Consider the following 20,327-nt stretch of genomic DNA (forward strand, 5'->3'; position numbering starts at 1 on the left):
TCTTCTGCCTGCAAACCCTGTGTTTTCTCCACTGTTGCTCAGTAAGGGCTCCGTGGTATAAGGGGTGATGGTTCATAGCCAAGATAGTTTGCTGATTGTCCCTAGAACTCAGCAAGAATAACATTACGGGATCCAGTCAATCCCAGGCTGACAGCAGTGGGACCGAGACGCTCTGCAAGCATAAAGCAACGTCAGGCAGATGAACTTTTACTTGTCAATTATATTTTAAAGGAGAAAAAAAGCATCGATATGCTACTTATTTGAGAGAAAAATCTGATGGAAATTTACAATAATTTGTGTCAAATAAAATTACTTAAAATCATTCTAACATGAGATAGTTTATGAGCCATGATGCAACACAGTGGCCGACTTCACTTTCATGATGGGTCTCCCATCGCAAAATCTACTTTATCTTAAAGAAGTATCTGCATTGGGAAATCTGTGATGAATGGAAGGACCAGAATGTTAACTTCTGTTTATCGCTTCCTCATTATAACACTCATTATCTCTCAGTCTGTTTTGCAATGTGCTGGAGAGTCTTTCAAAGCACTGAAGTCCGTGGAAACTGTGACTGACTTACGTGCTCATTCAAATGTCCCTCTGAGCTCTCTGGAATGTTATTGTAAGGTAGGAAAGTGGTTAGAAAGAATGGTTATATGTTTAAAAGATGAGAATCAATGAAGAAAAGTGATCAAGTCATAATGATTTTTATGATAAGTTGTTAATTGAAGAAATGCTACATATAAATTTAAAATAAGCCAGGATGGTGTTGACATATTTTAGGAAGATATAAGTCCCTTTCTCTGTACATCCCCCAGTTCCCAAATAACTTGATACAAATCCTTTTTGTCATAGTAGGTGACGTTTCTTTTATGCTCTTTCCTTTTCTTAATTTCCCACTTAGAACTCACCCCAATTTCTGTTCTGTCCTCAACATTTCATTAAAATTCTTGTTGTCAAGGTCTCAGATGAGCTCCATCTGGACGGTTTCTAAGGTCAATTTTCTCTTCTCATCTTAACGGACTCTCGGAAGCTTTTGAAGGTTAACAATCCCTTCCTCATCTCTCTCAGCTTTTCCTTTTGTTTTCTTTTCCTCCTTCTTATTTGCTGTAGTTCTGCCAAGTCTCCTTTTCTCGCTCTTTCTCATCGCCCTGCCTTCTAAATGTTGAGTTCCATAGTTTTCTTTTTTCTTATATTCTCTCTTGGATGAAATCATTCATTCCCAGGGATTTCAATACCATCTTTTAAGTTGCAAACACCCTTTTCTTTCCCATCACAGGAAATGTTGCATATCTAGTTGGTGAAGCCAGGCATTTAGGAGTCAGCCTTCAGCCCTCCCTGCCTCTCATCCTGCACATCAAATCCACCAGCGGTGCCATCTGTTCTATATCCAAAACACATCTTGATCTGCCCTCCACAGTCAAAGGCATTCTTATCTTTTGTGTGGATGACCTCAATGGTCTCCTAACGGTCCTCCAGCTTTCTGCTCCACTTCTATACCTCTCCCACTACCACTGGATCCTAATCTTTTCTATTCCAAACCATCAAAGTGATGGATGGATGGACAGAGAAATGATCATGACAGTTGCCTAACTGTCCTCAATTTTTTCTTTCATTTTACAAGGTTCTGCAAAATCTGGTCTCTTCTTCCTATTCCAACTCGGTCTTAAGAAGCTTGCCCCTTGCTACACGTGTCTTCTAATCCTATGAGAATATTCCAAGCTCTTTCCTGCCTCAGGACCTCTTCACCTGCAGTTTCTTTTGTCTGAAACACCCCCGATCCTTCGGTGCCTCACAAGCCATGTTCCTCCTTAATTTCGTTGTTCACCCTGTGGAGCTTCAGAAGGCCTTCCAGACCCCCTCATCTAAAGAGGCCTGTCTCTCACACTCCATGGTTATTTCCCAGCACAGCACACTCTTTTAGATTATTCATTTGTTAACAGTTCATCATCTGTCTCTTCCATAGTGTTTATTCACCACAGGGGCAGGATCCACATCTGTCTTGGCCACTTTTATATCCCTGGCATCTATCAGAGGGCCTGGCATAATAGTAGACATTCACAAAATTATTGATGAAAGATTGAAGGAGCTACACTATGAAAGCCAAATAAATCCAAAAGAATGACTTGTATTTTGCTTGTGTTTTGTTCTTTTTCTCAGGAATACTCCAGGAGAATTTGGATAAGCATGTGGGCTATATACACAAAGACAACCATTTTGAATAGATCTATTGACAGCCAAGAGGATTGAGACCATTTAGAAGAATGCAGGCCTACCACTAACAGAGGGGAAAATTCTTTAGGATGATTTCAGAGTAAGAAAATGCACACCAGTATGAGGCTACTCAGAGGAATACTTAACAAGGATGTGTATAATGGCATCTGTCCATAGTGAAGCCTTGTAGAGTGATGAATAATTTCTCAAAGGGAATACTTAATTGTTTGAGCCTTTGCAAATTAAGTTGGACAAGATACTAGAAGATTCACAGTGGGGAATAAATTCCATGGACTAATAAATGCCAATGTGACTGCCATTAAGAGTTTCCATTACAGACTGAGCAATGAACCCACTCAAGGAGAAAGCTTTGATGTCAAATCCATTCAAAATATCTGTGTAAATGACACTCGAGAATCATTAATTTTGAAAAATGAGTTATTTGAGCTAATTTTGCTTGTACGCCTGCATAAAAGACAAAATTTCCTAATCCAGGAGCAAAAACAAAACACTGAAGAAGGGCAAGCCTTTCTTTCACCACAGCTACATGAGGAAAAAAAATTTTCAGAAAGAAAAAGATGCTCTGCCCAATGGTCAGTCCTACAATGGTTGCTGTTAGTGACAGAAGTGTGGCCATAACATTTTGTCTAATTTCCTGAATACTGACCTAGTACAGCAATCGAGTTTCTTTACCGATATTCAAGATATAATGGTAATGAAATAATAATCACACGACCTTACATCTGAAGTGCTCCTTACAATGGTCAAAAGGTTTTTCACATACATTATCCAATTTGATGTTCACAACAGCCATAAGGGAAACACCTGCGATGTGCCTCTATAGCTAAAATGTTTTACCTTTCAAAACCATTATGCTGAGAGCTCTATACTTCATGTCCAGAGGAAAAATGGTGTATAAAAAGCTAGCCTACAATGGTGTCCCTTTTTACCCATTTATACATTGAGAGAGATTTATCTGAGTATGTTTTGAGATACATTGTTAAGTTATATCTGAATGTTCAGAGAACCTGGAGTAGCAGAACTTTGTTTAAAAAAGAAATTGTGCAATTTACTATCTAACTCTGTTTAGTTATGAGAAAAGCTAAGGCAAAGCTAAGCTAAGCACTTAATGTGCTTACATTGGAGCAAAGTGTTTCACAGGAATTCCAGTGATGGAGGAACTGAGAAGCCACAAAATGGACCACGAGGGAACCCAGGGATTCACAGGAGAAGGAGCTACTGCCCACCACTGCCCGCCAGGCTGGATGGACAAAGGGAGATGACACAGCGACCTAAGCCCGGGGGCTGAGGCACCTGGCAGAAGCTGGAGGCCCTACAGAACAGCTAAGGAGACATGAGGTACTGCCCAAAGCAGAAAGAGGGGGGAAAACACCCTGGATTCATTCTTTTCCCCAACCTCCAATCTCTCACAATGTTTCCTAGTGGCCAATCTTCTCACCCAGGTAGGAACCTGTATCAACCCCGAGAGACACAGGGGAAAAAAGGGTGAAGGTGGACCCTGGACCTGCACACAAGTTGGGAAGGCTTTGAGTAAGGAATTGTGTCCTATTTAGATTTACCAGCTACAAGCCATCGAATGTTCCAATAAGTCAAGACAAATATTGACCTATCTTCTTACACTGATATATCTATAATTTTTCAAAAAGTAAATAGAACCGCAGCCCAAGGTTTAAATTATTGATATATCTCATAGTCCTCAATGGCTTGAGAACACCGATACCTCTTTTTTCCCCACTTGCTTCACAGTACCTCGTAGTTTTTTGCTTTATATACAGACCATGCACTCAACACATTTTGCTCATTAATTGAAGGTGAATGACTTAAATGCTGATGACAATGTTAAGCAATTAGAGGACATCTAGGACTGAAGCCATTGTGAGACATTCTACCATGTGCATATTGCAATGAATCCTTAATTGTGGAAATCTAAAATTTTCAGAATTGCTTAACTTGTCCATTCTGGGAATGGATACAGTTTGAAGAAGGGCAGATAACATATTACATGAAAGAAAGACACAAGATAATATTAAGACGGGAGAGAAGCTGGAAATGCTTTTATGCCAAAAAACTTGATGCATTTATTAAACTTTCTACGCTGAATAATTGGGGGTTAGCTGAACAAGCTCTCCTGGAGGTTGGAGCCTTTTCTGCTGGCACTGCCTTCAGGGTTGGGGAGCCTCCCTCTTGCTTTGTTGCCTCCTGCTTATTTGAATAAATACTTCCACCCACTCTTTGGCTTTGTTTCTTTCTCCTTTGACTCTTGTTTTTCCTCCCCTGCACTTTTCCTCACCAATACTGCATTCTGGGCTGCAACTGACAGGTTTTACCCTCTTCTTTTTCTTCTCCCACCACTTCCCACTTTGTCAAGTTGTGAACACCCACTCCTCTGGAGGCAACTTCCTGAATTACTAGGAACATCTTTTTATTACATCCCTGAAAAGTCCCCGAGGCATCTGGCCGTCCTCTGCCATCCCAGTTTCCCAGGCAGGATGCCCCTGTGGCTGGAACCTCCCTTCTCACTCAGGGAAGACTCAGATTGTTCTATGGTCCCATGGCTGCCACATAGTCACTCACTTTCATCTTTGTATTGTCTTCTAGGTCTCAAGACACCTCCTGGCTACTGTTGCCCCCACACTCCATGTAGATACTCTAGTCATCTTCCTGCTTTTCCTCTATTGTCAGAATATCAGCTTGCCTGCTGGTTGACTGCAGAGAGAGTGTGGCTCACTCCGCCCACAAAGGAAGCCACACCAGACTTTATCTTCATGGCCACAGTCTTATCTCCAAAATCTGCTAGCTGTATACATCTACACTTCATCTATTTCACGTCTTTATTCCATAAGACCAAGTGTCTGTCCAGGGTTAAATGAACTTTATAAAGTTGTTCTCATGCTAACGTTCAGGCACATGACTGTCTCTTTGAGACAGCGTAAAATTGATCAGGACAGAAAGATTCCGGTCCTAGATTTGCTGTGCACTTACTCTGTGACCTTGAACAAATGACTTTACTTCAAGGAGTAGAGCAATTTATCCATTGTCCAGAGGTGTCGCAAAGATGAATTAATTCACGTTTTTAAGGTGATTTGAGGATCTGCTAATGAAAGATGCTCTATAAATGCTAATTTTTATTATTCATTCCCACATCTATATATTCAGCTGTCTCCTAAAATGGTCACCCTAAGCAATTACTAACTATTAAACTCTTTGAAAGAATGAAAATGAGGAACTGAAATTTCATTCTGAATCCTGAATTTTCTTCCTCTTCAAGATGTAAGCCTTGTGATTTCTAAGTCATTTAAATGCAGATCTTTTGGCTGAATCACATTTATATATGATGCTTATTCTTAATAATAAGGATATGGAGATTTGGAAAAATTACCACTGAACAAAGCAGCACTCAGAAATTCAGTCTATTGTTCAAGCACATACAACTTGTACAATATCAAACCCAGCAAGGTTTTAAGCCTTTTAGACATAAAGCATTTTTATAACAAGAAAAATATTTTAATGCAATTCCATTCTAACCCCTCTAGCACATTTTAAAGAGCCATTCTATGTAGAAGACTCCATATGGTCTTTAAGATTATTTACAGTGTTATGTTATTATATTCACACTCACTGGAAATTCTTGTAAAAACTTCTGTGATTTTGCATAAATGTTATGTAGTTTGTGCTTACATGGTCATTATTTTAGTAGACCTGCTAGTCTCTGGGATATGCAAGTTAGAGATGGAAACAGTGGCTATTCTGCTAATTCAGAATGATTGGATGCTCTTGTCTACAGGGAACTCCAGCCACTCAGGAGTGAACTTGGACTTACTTCCCCTATGCCTTTGGTTCCAAGGAATGATTCTCCTCAGAAACCTTATTCTGTTTAAGACTGATCTACTGATAGAATTTCAGGATTTATTCTAGATTCCCATCTAGGGTAGAATTTCCTCAACACAGTTGGGAAAACCCTCAAAATTACACCGCACATCAAGTCACTCCAGCCTTTCAGGGTGTCTCTTCATCTTGGCCTCATAGAAGGCACAGCCTTATGGGAAGAAAGAAGGGGCAATTGCCTCTGGGCACTTTTGAACATTAGAACATTATCAGCAAACTTCTGATGGAAAGAGTAGGCAAGCAATTATAGTGTCTTATGAAATAATCTGTTATATTAAGACAATTGGCAATACATATTTAAAAATGCATATATTGCATTGTATACTGAACATATGCAATATATCAGCAGTGGGTTTACAGCAAAACTTCAAGACAGAGGATATGAAAGTCACATACAAAACAGTAACAGGATGTATGTCAAAAGAAAACCAGACATTACTTGTCTTACTTGACTTAGATCTTACTTGATTAATTGTAATACAATATGAGTGATATTGATACCTGTTGACTACTCTTTACGTCATTTTGTGGGTAGAAAAGAAGCTGAGGGGAGCTTGCTTTTTCACAAAAGCCATGTGGTTTGACCTCAGAGTCCTGACTCTTGATCTACTTGATTTACATCCCTCCCAAGAGTTCACAATTTAAGACCAAAACATTTAGGGTCATAATTCTGTAAGAGCTAAGAAAAAAACATTTCCTCTGAAAGATATCAGTCTAAGGTAATAATAAAGTCTATAATCAGTGTAATGGTAGATCTCACTGAAACATTCCAATTTTGTTATTTTAACAGCTGCCCTCACACAGAAAACCCAGACCTTGGTTAAAGTTTGCAGTGCCATCCAGAAACTACTTTAACCACCAAAAGACTTCTGGTACCCAAGAAACATCAGGAGGATCTTCTGTTTGTTTAGGAGTGCTCTACTTGGTTCCCATTATGACAGATAGGTATCGTTTTAATTATAGAGGGTTCCTTTTCAAAAATATGACCTCGAGAAAGGGGATTCTGATGCTCTACTGGAAAAAACATATGTCCAGAATCTTAATCACAACATACCCCAAATTCTTGGACAATACATAACTGCAAAAGCTAATGTGACTCTTCTCCCCCAGTGCAGTGCCCCATGAATCTATCTATCTATCTATCTATCTCTTATCTATTAATCAATCAGTCTATCTATCAGTCTATCATCATCTATCTATCTTTCAAATATCAAGGGAAGGCTTGTTCCATTGCTTACTTCTAAAGAACTCATTGATATCGTTGATCCAGTTTCACTTCTCGATAATCCCGCATTTTCATCCAACTCAGAGGCCATGAAGTTCTTCACAGCTGTGCGAGGCTCAAAGGGCAAATTCTGCATATGTTCCTGGGGTGCGAGATGTTGCTCTAAGTTCATATTGAACTGGTCCATGACAGGAGGATTCATGTTGAATTCAGGATTCACTTTGTAGTGCAATAGCCTTTCGTGGGGCAGGGTTTCCATGCCAATATTCATTTTGCTTTCTTCTTTCATTGATGGCTGGGTATTAACAGAGCTTCTGGGCATCACAATATAGTCGCTCTCCATCATTCTTTCTTGAGGATGGACGATGTCCATATCCGCCCCTCTCAAATTATCATCCGTACATAAGTACACAGTTCTCCGCAATTCACTGTTCTCTTTTTTCAAACATTGATTGCCCAGCTCATTCATACTCATGGGCATGTGCAGACCTGTGGGTTGCTGAATAATGACTTTGGAAATGACGTTTCCAGGTAATGTTGAATAGCTTAGCCCTTCAGGGTTTGTTCCCTTTTCTTCTTCATCATCATTTAGAGAAATCCTGGAGAGGGTGCCTGTTATTGTTGCTGCTCGGCAAGGACCAATATCCTTGTGAAGAACTGTGAATTAGAACATAAAAGTAAATAAAAGAAAGTTAATGCACACTTATCGATTACTATTGTATTCTGTTGTCCCTCATTTTACTAAACATTTTCCTTAATAAAATAAAAATTATTAAAAATTACATATCTATTTTTTGCACATGGTCCAAATTACCCAATCACTTTGTGTTGATTCTGATATGCTCTGATAGTTCTCAGGTAGCCCACAGATAAAACATATGGGAAAACTGATTAACAGACTTTCAAAAATCTCAGTGCCCTAACCCTAAATAACTCAGCCTAACTTTTCAGGGGAAAGGCGGATTACCAGAGAAATTTTCTCCATCAATCTACTGCAAAGGGCTTTATAAAATTATGGATATATTCACAAGAGTTTGACTTTTTCTTAAAGGGTTTTCCCCTAAAGTATTCTACAAGTTCTACTCATTAAAATACTTATTGAGAGAGGTAATCAATGAGAATTTCATCCTACTACATCAGAAATCCCTTCAAAAATTATGCCCATTGAAAACTAATGAGCATTTATCTGTGAAGTCCATATGGTCAAGTAGATACAGGGTTCAAAAGTATTTATCATCTTCAGTTCCATGCAGGAAAAGTAAGGCATTTTTTAACAAGCTCAATCCATAAGCTCCAATGCCCTTGAGGGGGTATTAAAAGTGCCAACTGACTTTAAGCAGAAAAAAGCTGTATGAGCCTCTAAAAAAAACCTGTATGATAGCAGAAAAAACCTGTATGAGCCTCTAAAACCTCCATTCCATTTTAAGCCTGCAAAATAATGACTTAGGAAACTTAAAAATGCATGATAACTTGTAGTAAGAAAGAGAACAAAATAAAAACATAAACCACACCAAGGAAAAACCAATCAACAGAAGAGTTCAGAATTCTTTATTAAAATATAGTTTAGTTTTTTCTCTTTTTTGCCTCTCTAGAAAGAAGAAAATCATATTTTATGTGTAATGGAGGCAGAATGACTTGAAGCCTGCTTAGTTGTGGTCAGCTGTCGGTTTTGAGCTCAGAGAGAATGAAATCCTGAAGACGTGTTCTTGGTCATCGTGGTGCTGAAAGCACACAGAACAGCACTGTGTGCAAGCTGGTTCAACACGGGCTCCCAGTGCTGCCCTATCAACAAGCAGAGCCATTGCCATTGAATGTTTCGTTAGGCATAGGTAGCTATAAAGTATTTGGTTTATTATCTCCTCATGAAAAGTCTCAGACATATTCAATTTTACCCATTATTATCCAGTTCTCAAATAGCATCCTAATTATTATGCATTAAAGCAGAGTTTGCAAAATAGAAGATTCTGAATGTCTTTCCCTATTACAAAGAAGAGAAGCTTTCAAATTAATTCAAGACATGCATCATTCATGTAATATCTTTTATCTTTAGAGATACTGTATTTAATCATTGTATTAGGTCTCTTTCTTCTTAGATATTCAAGATGTTATTCACCTATACTCCAATAAAAATTTTTTGAAAAGAGCAGAAAAAAACCCCCAAAAAAAAAACAAACAAAAGATGTTAAATCTACATCGTGTATTTTTTATTAATCTACAATTTGGTGTGACTTTTTATATTTAACTATAATGTTTAAAAAGTAGAATAATTCAGTTTAAAAAAGTTATTTCCAAAACTCTTAAAATAATAGATAGATAATGAATTGTGGTTGCCAGGAACAATTTACTTGAAAATATTCAGAGATAAAGTATGTTAAATTAATAGATTTAGTAATATTCCAAATAAAATACCTTAAAATATCTCTAAATTCAGGGAAGAATATTTTTAATCCTTAACTGTAGGCAAAAATTAATCCAAAATTTATAGCAATACAATTTAAAGGCTAGTTATGGGAACCTATTACATTTTATTAAGGACATATAATTTTATACTTTTATGAGTATTTTGTAAACTATAAAGTAAACCTTGGTACTGAATATTGATTTCATAATCTGTATTTGTATAAAATACATTTAGTTTGTACAAATGTAATATGATTTGCAGTTATAGTAGCACATTTTTATCAATGATACAGCTATCTTTGCTGAAAATTTGTATATCTTAAATATTTGGGGAAATATAATCCTTCTTATTAAGTAGTGTTGACTCTATATGAGAAATTTAACTGTTTCTTTGACTTACTTAAAATGGATATCCAAATTTTGAATCTAAAACATAAACAAATAGACACCACCTACACATACAAACGTGATGGTGAAGTGATGGGACTTTTGAGAGAAATTAATCAAGTTATGAAGGGCAAAATGCAAATAAAACCAAGACAAAGCAAAAAGCACCTGAATATTTTGCATAATCAGATATACACTCCACCCTTTGGGAAAGTGAATTTCAACAAAACTTAGAGAAAGATTATTCAGATACCAGGAATTGAGACTTTAACACTGAATATACCTCAACATGGAAGGAAATCTTTAGAAAAACACAGGGTCAAGTTCCTGATAAGCTCAGCTAAAAAAGGGCACAGACAGAAAATGAAAAATTAAAAGAATTTTTTTCTAATGAAGCAATGATACTGGCCTAATATTAAGAATACTAAATCTCAGAATACAATGAATCTGGGAAAAATGGGTATTTTAACAAAAGAGAACAAGATGAATACAACTCCTTTATCTGTAAAGTTTGGATGAAGATTCAGAAGGCATTCTTATCAAACTTTCAAAGGCCAAACAATTTCAAATGGATAGAATGGTAACCTAAAACCAGTAAGATAGTAGCAAATAGAGATAAATGCAAAGGCTAGATTTTTCATCAAGGACAAAAAACCAAAAAAAAAAACCCCCAAAAAACCCCAGAACCTTTACATATTGTAGACTGGGAAATCCCTGACAGCTACTACAAAAAGTCTTGGGGATTTTAAATGATAGCCAGTGGACACTAGTACTGTACCAGCTGCTATGAAATCAGATGCAAAGGTAGATAGCATTAATACAAGGAAAGAGCCAACTGTGATAAATGCTGGCTAAGTGTGGGCAGCATAGTTAGAACTTGGGCACCATAATTTCAAATGATTGACACCTGGGGCACCATGTCTGCCTGGGAGGATGCTCTGAGGAATGAGTGAAGAAACATGGTTTGTTTAGTCTGGAAAAAAAAAAAAAAAAAGACCTAGATTTGGCTAAGCAGTATTTGCTTTCAAATATTTGGATAGTTAGGTGAAGTGGATATTCACTCTTATTCTCAAAGGCACCACGAAAACCAACGAATAGAAGGTTAAATAAGGTATATTTTGTCCCAATATAAAGGAACATTATTCATCTACTCTTGGTGGGTGTCCACAGGCTGGAGAACAGACGTTGGGGACACTGTCCCTGGGATCCAGCTCTCTAAGATGGTGTGCGCATGCTCTGAAAATACAGCAACAAAGCTGTGATACACACACACACACACACACACACACACACACACACACACACACACAATGGTATTTCATCCTTCCAGCATGGATGATGAAACTGAGGCACAGAGAGACATCAACTTGACTGGCCTTACACCTGACAACCAGTAATAGGTGGATGGAAGGCTTCTGTCTCCAGGTCAATGCTTCCTGTGGTCACAGTGCTCCCAATCAACCGTCTTCACTTCCTCGCATTACCCATTCATATTCTCCCTCTCTCTCATTCCCTCCCCCCTCTCCTACATCTGCTATTACAATGCTTCCGGTTGAAAGACTCAATTTACACATTTACAGGAATATGTGATGGGTAAACCACAGCATTTTCTTTAAAATCAAAAATCATAAAATGATTCAACATCTAATGATTATATTTTCAAAATTCAAACATTCTTACCTGATCGACAAGCAATGTCCACATCCTTTTCAAAGTCTGTCTGTAACAAGAAATAATGACATAGAATCGTCATTTAATGAAGACCTCAAGTGACTTTTACTGACCAAATTATCTGAAGTTAACAAATATCTGACTAGGAGATACCAGGATATTGTTTTGTGCAAAGGAAGTTATCAAGGAATAATCAAATTGTTTTCAAGAGTATTTTCTAGAGACCACATGTTGGATAAAATCAATGGAAACATGGTGTATGATTTTAATAAGGCAAAACTATACCCATGGTCATGTAATACCAGATATAAAAAAACAGAATTTCAAGGCAATTCCTTAAACCACAATAAAAAGATTGAAATGTGAAATATTATGAACATACTTAAATAAATGTCTTTGTTATTTATATTTTTATGCATTCATTTTGAATATATTGTTTGCAATTGAATACCTTATAATACAGCTTTGTCAAATCCTTAATAGTCAAACTAGGCTCTTCTGATGATCCATTTTCATGCAAATGTGACAAAAGACTTTCAGGCTTAGGAATTAAAATTGAAGATTAAACAATACTAATCTGGCCTAGAACCTGCTTAGAGTTTAGTTGCATCCTCATATTTTCCCCAAACTTTTACTGTAAACAAATTAGTTTATTTTTTATGGTGAAATTAAATTAGCCCATCTTAATCAATATTTAGATTCAAGATATCAGTATTTATCTCTTTGTTTTTAATAAGGAATTAATTATTCTTTCTCCTGTCTTAGTTACTAGTATGTCATTTAGACTGCTTTTGTGTTGCCTAATCCAAACACATCGATAATAAATCAAGCATATTATTAAGAAAACTCTATTTAAGCCATGATGTTAATGACACAGTTTAAACCTTACTTCATTTCTAAAATATATGGAAGTGGTTATGTATAAAGTACCCCTTATCCCAACAACAGTCAGAACTCATGTACAATGGTTGGCCTTCTATTGGGAGTGTGTCTGCCCCTCATGCTTTAGGGCCGTGGCTCTCGTCTTGGGCTGCCCCCTGGAGTCACCAATGCCTGGGTTCTATCCCAGGATGCTGGTTTCCTTGGTCTGGAGTGCAGCTCCTCTGAGGAGTCTGAATGGGAAGCAAGGCGAGAACCACTGCAGGTCTCGCTTTAAGACCAGATGTGCAAGTACCATCCTGTTCTGATCTGTAAACAAACATGATCCTATGGACACACTGTAACCTTAACTCTGTGTGAGGATGAACATACCCCCCGGTGTCGCCCAGAAACCCCACACTCAACACATCAAGGGTCCAATAACAGATCCAGGACTCCTACCCAGTCCAGACAGAACCATCATCTGGTATCTGAGTTCCAAGCCTGTGACGGAACTACAGTCAAGGTCGTTCAAAACAGAATTTTGATACTATTTTATGACTAAGAATATTTGCTTATTCCCTTGAGAAATCATGACTGAATCAAGACTCAGAGGGGAATTAAAAGCTCACCATGATTTGAGCATGGCCATTAGGAAAAGAACTGGAAGAATCGGCATTGATTGGGTCCTGACAGTTTCTCAATCGGCATCTAAATGCATCTTGAACCTGTGAAAAAAAGACAAACATTCATTTTCTTCTCTCTTGGTAATGACCAGACACTGTCTATATTGGCAATTGACTGAGAAAACCATTATCACTGTTTTTATGATCCAATACCCGTTTTGTTTACTTGGTGCACCTGGACTTTGGTCCATGCCCAGGGAATTCATCATTTGCTATCATCTGTAGAGGGAGGTGCTGGGAACTCCTCAGCTGTCCCGATGCCTGTGTCTGGCTCAATACTAATCATTCCTGCCAGAGGGCAGGATTATTTCCACTGCTACAAACAATATGCCTGTCTTTCAAGGGGGATTTACTATTCGGTATGGCATAATCTTCATAACAGCTTTAAACATTGGGAAAAATGAGATGACTCTATGATCTGTCGACCGAAATTGATCTGGGATTTTCCTTTTATGTTTTATGTAACGCATATTGGGGAGACCATTTCTTGTCTTGCTTCAAGTACTATGTGCCCTTATGTGCAAAAACAAACAAACAAACAAACAAACAAAAACCCCACACACAATGAAACAAAAAGATAACAAAAACTACTCTGTTTCTGGTTGATTCTCGTGGAATAAAAAAAGGTCACTTAGCAAAGCCAAACTTCCTTAATATACATTCACAACTGGATTCTGAGCAACGAACAAACACATCACAAGGAAATTCAAAGAACGTTAAATCCTTTGTTAAACAGCACGTGGATAAACCTGAATAGATGAATAACAAACAAACACACAAATCAACCGACAGGTACTCTGATGTCATGGTACGTCTGTGTCAGCTGGTCCCTCCACCTCCTGCGGCTCATTAGGCCCCTAACAAGCTTGCCGGTGGGCATCACCGTAAGTCAAGTCAATGGCAACATCATTTTACTAGTATTTGGCTTTTCTGACTTCACATTATTGTTACTCCCCTCCTTGTTTATTATAATCTGTCTTATTGGGTTACCAAACAAAGCACAGATGATGTGGCATTCCTTCTATTTTCCTGAAGCACCATGGTAGGTGCCACCAAGGGAAACATAATGATGTCCAGTTTTGCAAAGCATGGATATAAAATATCCTATCACTGTTTGGTTGTGAGATGTGCGTAGTTTATGTACTGGCCATAAAAAAACCCTGAGCCTATTAAGCTGTTTTCAGCTCCTCTCATCCATTTCAAAAATTCGTTAGCAGCCTCTTTCCCAAACGGCAAGGTGTGGCAAGTGACATGAAGTTTAGTTACCACCATTGAGCCCTGGCTGCAGTTCCATCATGAGACCTCTGCCCACGTGGTGGATTTCTCCCCTCAGGTTCTGATCCTGGTGATGCGACCACTATGGCTGTGAATTAAGCGGGGTTGGGCTCCATATCCTCTGACCCTTCCATTTTCCGATTCTAATATTTCTTTTTTAAACCATTTTTTAATTGAAGTATAGTTAACTTACAGTGCTGTGTTAGTCTCAGGTGTACAGCAGGGTGATTCAGTTATACATACATATATATATATATATATATATATATATATATATCTCCTTTTTCAGATTCTTTTCTGTTATAGGTCATTACAAGATATTGAGTTCCCTGTGCTATACAGTAGGTCCTTGTTGTTCATCTATTTTATATATAGTAGTGTGTATATTCTAACATTTCTAAATCTGGAACTTTCTGGAAAAAAAGAACAAGGAGTTGTCTGATACAACCGGGTGAGGTAATTTCTTACTTCCTCTTTCAGACACATCAATAAAAGTTCAGGCTCAGTGAAATTTAGTCTGATCATCTTTTCCTGAAGAACTGGATGTACATTTGGAACTAATTCATCCAGCTTCTCCCTTGGAGGAGACATGGCATGGACAAACTAGACTCTTTAGAAGCGAATGGCTTCTTAGATTAAGAAGTCATAGCTATGAGTCATAATGCGATACAATTAATAATCAGAAGATCATTATACACTAGGGTAATGCGTCTCCTGTTTGCCAGATGATCTCTTGTTTCTGTTACACAGAAATTTGCATTTGGGGGAAAACACTAAGAAAGTATACCTGTTTCAGAAAAAAAATTCTAAGAACTAATGTCAGAAAAATAGGTACTTGCCAATTTTCCATTTGTGCCCCAAGGCAACTGTTAAAGAAGCACGCACTTTATAAAGGAAGATAAATAATATGTTAGAAATGTTGCCTTCCAGGAGCTTGTCGCATGAATTTGTTTCAAATCTGCTTCTGAACACCAGCATCTATAAAATACGAAAGGTGGCCCTTGGTAAAACGAAACATTAACTCTTGCTCACCAGCCACTCTACTTTCAGACCTTCAGAGTGCAGTTGTCAAGGATATTTTTGTCTGACAATGAAATATGGAAAAGCAACTCCGGTAAGTTTCTCTTCAAAATCCACTATCTGATTGCTTGAAGGAGATATAAAAGAAATCTCTTTTTCATAACACACACATACAAAATCGATACCATAAACTACCAAACTCCCAAATATGACAATGGATTAAGGGCATTTCCATACTGGAGAATGATGTCAGCTACATGAATCAGTCAATGCTAGTCATAAGAAATATAAAACGGAAAAGCATAAAAACTCTACAGTAAATTCAAGGTCATTTTAATGGTCATATAAATGCCATGATTTAAGTGTTGGATTCTCTGACACTTTTAGTGCCTCTGTTCCTTCTAATTCAGAAAGATTTGCAGGAGAAACTCCTCTGTTCTATTAAAAAAAAATCTTAAAAATGCATTCAGGCAATCTAGCTGAACTAGACTTAAATATTTATCCAACACTGACAGGGAAGCATGATTAGACTAGATTTTGTAATGTGTACTGTTATCACAGAAAAGGGTGTTTCAGGCAGGACAGTACCTGAAAAATGCATCTGCAGCTATTTGAAAACATTTTGATAACTAAATGAATGTTCTATCAGGTAAACAAAGAGACTTTTACCTTTGGTGAACTAATGTGTATTGTACTTCTGGAGAACAACTAGAAGTTTTAAAAAAGCAAGTCTACAAGGACCTTAATTCCGAACAAGGAGAAAGCATAAAAACAAACAAAAGACAGAATCTCGATCTGGCTATTGCATGCTGAAATTAAAATTTTCTGTGCCAAAAGTAGCATTTACAAAACTGGCCAATAATAGTCTTGGTGTCTTTCTTGCCTTGTGATTAAGACTGAAGAAAAATAACTGTTAGAAGATTCAGATATTTACTATTTAAGCTCCTTAAGCTGACTGACTGTGGAGAACAAGTCACTTATTTGAGGTACTAATTTAATTTAAAATTTCTTTTTAGATTTTAAAATCATTATACCTGAGTTCTTCCAATATCAATCATGTTTTAAACTTATGTAGGACCAGTAAATACAATTTTTAAACAAACCCATCTAGAATAATTAAATATTTAATACCAATTTTGGCACAGTTAAAATCTAGATTTCAAAATGTCCTTTTTTTTTAAATAATACTCTGCCATAGATCTTTCACCTTGACGGTCAGGCAGAGGGATAAAAAGTATCGGGGGTGTAGCAAAGAATTGATATGTGGATAGCCCTGGAATATTTAGGAGACTTTAAGGAAACCTGGTATCATGTTGTGAAATAAAAAAGAGTGGCAAGAAACATCTCCCAAAATAAGGTGAGGTGACCACAATAAGCTAACAGGTTGTCTTCTGAAAGGATCCTGCCAGGCACCACCAACATTATCCCGACCAGATCCTGCTGGGGCTGCTCTAAAATCTCCTGAAAAAGCTATCAGCCCTTTTCCTGTGGACAGATTCCTGGATGAGACCAGAGTTCAAAGAGGTCCACAGGGCGTGTCTCTCTCCTGTCCCTCCCCTAGGGACAGTGATTCGTTTCATCTCAGCAACAGCCAGCGAGAGCTTCTCTGCTGGTCCCCGCTCCGAAGACAGCTGGCAATGCCACTGTGAAAGTCGGTGCCAGATCTAGAGATTGCTGGGGAAGAGCGTGGAGCATTGCTTGGCAGTGTTGCAATTTAGAGGAAGCTTCAGGAGAGACCTGCACTGTTTGAAACAGGCTCTGTATTCAGCTACAGACCCCAAAGCTTCACCTTTTAAGAAGACAGCTTTACCTCCAGTTTTGCTTCCTGACTTCCAATTCCAGAAGATCATTTTAAGCAAAGAAAAGAAATAAAGTCACATTCTTGTAACTTTTTGAGACTGTTAGCTTGGGAGGAGAGGAGTTTCTTAAATGTTCTGGTTATTTTCTGAATCTAATATCGACTATTGTTTCTATTGATTCACATCTGTACAAATGGTTTTTAATTACATGAAATTTCATATAATTTCACCATTAAATGAACAAGAGTGTTGCCAATATCATGTGTATAATACCAATTCACAGAAGCACCATGAATGACTACACACTATTAAAATATTATTTGACCCCTCTGATAGCAAAGGAAATGAACAAAAATGGTTTGTTATTTGCTATATGTTGAAGAGAAAATATGGACTTCGGTCCCAAATTTCAGTCCTAATGATTTTCTATCGGAATTCTCTAACACCTAAAGGATCTTTCACTTAGTCTCAAAATTGTCACAGCTTTTACTCTTTTTTGTATCAGATTTGGGGGTCCCATAAGCTGCCCCAGACAGCATTTCACATACATGATCTGAAAAAATGTAACACTATTTCTTCGGCATGCAGAAGAGAAAAGAAGGAAAGGGAAATCATACACCAGACGCCTCCACCCATGCCTTCACCGAAGATACTTCATCTTAGCCTCGTGCTATCCACGTCAAGGCAGAAAATAAAAACTTAACTCATGACCTCTTATTTCTTATATTAATTTTAAACCTCTTCCCCAAACATACTCAACTTCCTCTCACCAGTTTAACACTTGCAAGCTGGGACCCTGTGGTCTGAAAAGAGAGAGAGGTGAGATTTGCCCTTCCATGCAGCCAAGGCACTCCGAAGAATTTTGGGTAACATTAAGCCATGGCTGGGTGCTACCTGGCAGACATGCCAGAGTTTGCCAATCTCTGCCATGAGCTCTCTGTGTCTTCATTTGTTCACTGACGCCATTGTACTAATCTGATTTCATGCTTTTGTTAACCTCCTGTATGGAGTTGGAGAACCACACATGCAGATTAAGATGGATAGAAATATTCATGACATAGTTGCAATTATGCTCCAATCAGGGAAACCTAATCTGGAGTGAGATATAAGACTTATATTTTACTGCCTAAGAGATGAGATGACTATGGAGTGAAGGGAGGCTGGTGATTTCTGGGGAAAAGTATAGAGGGCTTTATATGGTCCTTCCTTGGGTCCTGTCCACGCTCCTACTTAAAGGCACTCTCTGTGCTTCCTACCCTCTGTTCCGATTAAAATCCAGCTTTATTGTGGTAGCTTTAGCCATCCTCCCACTTCCAGACACACATTCTATCTTATTAAAAACAAAACAAACAAACAAAATCTTTAAATGTATTTCCTTTGAAAGCTTCAATTCAGCCCGACCAAGATAAAGCTCTTAGCAACCCACCTCGCTCTCCCTTTAACCCAACTTCCCTCCGAGCAAGGACGAGAACCCTAACGCTCCCCACCCTGGGCAACTCACTCACTCTCTAAAGTCTATTCTTCACGGCACACTGTGGCCTCTCACCAAGGCCGCTGCACACCCCAAGGAGAAAGCTCTAAAACATAACTTAGTGCTCTGCCCTTAAATGTCGTCAGTTCTGTCTTTCTCTTGGTGCTGCAGTCAGAGCCACTAAAAAAAAATCTCTCCACTTGTTTTATGCCCCCATGTGCCCCAGGTGGTCTCAGAGGAGAGTCAACTCTCTACCACTCACCACAGGCTTCATTTCTTGGAAGTCGTATGCCCGGTACCCTCTCTCCATTTTCCTCAACTTGAAACTTTCTCTTTCTTAAGCAGGACCCCGTTAAGTTCTGAAGTCTCCTATCACCCACTCCCCCATCTTCAAAACCCACTGAAGCCCCTGCTCCTCAGGGGGCTGTACAATGTACCTTCTTCCGTGGTCACGAGTCCTACCTAAATTCCCTGTAGATCAAACTGGGAGATTCATGCAACTCTCCATCTGAACTTTTTTGTATGCAATACAACCTCTTTTCAAATTGCTCTCTAGTTATTTCACCACTACGGGCCTCATTTATTTTTTAAAATGATTTGGGGAGAATATTGGTTTTAGATGAGATAGCTAAGGAGGCTTGTCTGCTTCATATAGTCACTGGCATGTGTTTGGAAATAATTTTGTTTATCTGTATTTATATGAAAACAATAAGACGAAATGGGACATTGACAGAAAAAAAAATGGTGGAAGGGAGTGGGAGAAACAGAAAGAAAGAAAAAACTGTTCATGTTTATTTTAAGCATTTGCTACAAAATCACTTCCCAGGTTTGGATGAAACTTCTGGGACCTCCTCTGGCGGAGCCTGGCTCTCCTGTCAGTGCTGGGGAAAGAGAAAAGATGAGCTTGGCCCCTGTGACTGATGCATCCTCACATACCGATACAACAAAATTATCCATCTAAGTACTTTCCTTTTTCCCTTCCTCTCAGTGAAGGGGTTTTATTGTAGCTTATTTTGTACTACCATTCTTGTTATTTTACCCCGCTGACATCAAGCTGTCCGACTGTCTTAGAGCCAGGCACAGCCAGAGACAGGAGAGATGAGAAGAATGTACAGGCACCAGGAAAGTGGTTTCCTAGCAACAGGAACTATTTCAAAGCTTTCATAGCTCTTGTGCAGTTAGAATTTCCATAGCAATGTGGAGAATAGTAAATAGTGGCTATGTCGCCACGCGCCTGTTGCAAATGAATTCTTCTCAAGAAATGATGGCTAAATGAAGGAAGCACCTATATTTGTTCTGTTAGATCCTGTCTCATTACGTATGACATGTATTAGTTTCCAAGATCTAGGTCTGTTGCTGAAAGTAAGGTGTTGTGATAAATCAGATGGTTTAATTTTTTAAAATATTCTTATTCC

General features: G+C 38.2%; 1 protein-coding gene across 3 annotated transcripts in view; it reads right to left on the minus strand.

Moving 5' to 3' along the window:
- Positions 1-20,327, minus strand: part of ADGRB3 (adhesion G protein-coupled receptor B3) — a 794,502-nt gene that overhangs the window by 19,629 nt on the left and 754,546 nt on the right. For all 3 annotated transcript variants that reach the window (XM_007166663.2, XM_007166664.2, XM_007166665.3), the window contains 3 exons: positions 13,294-13,389; positions 11,813-11,852; positions 7,359-8,002 (listed from right to left, as the gene is read on the minus strand). In XM_007166663.2, the coding sequence (XP_007166725.2) occupies positions 7,359-8,002; positions 11,813-11,852; positions 13,294-13,389 (780 nt within the window). The remainder of the gene's footprint in view (positions 1-7,358; positions 8,003-11,812; positions 11,853-13,293; positions 13,390-20,327) is intronic.

The sequence above is a fragment of the Balaenoptera acutorostrata genome, chromosome 14 (genome assembly GCF_949987535.1).
Source record: "Balaenoptera acutorostrata chromosome 14, mBalAcu1.1, whole genome shotgun sequence".
In the NCBI taxonomy this organism is placed as follows: Eukaryota; Metazoa; Chordata; class Mammalia; order Artiodactyla; family Balaenopteridae; genus Balaenoptera; species Balaenoptera acutorostrata.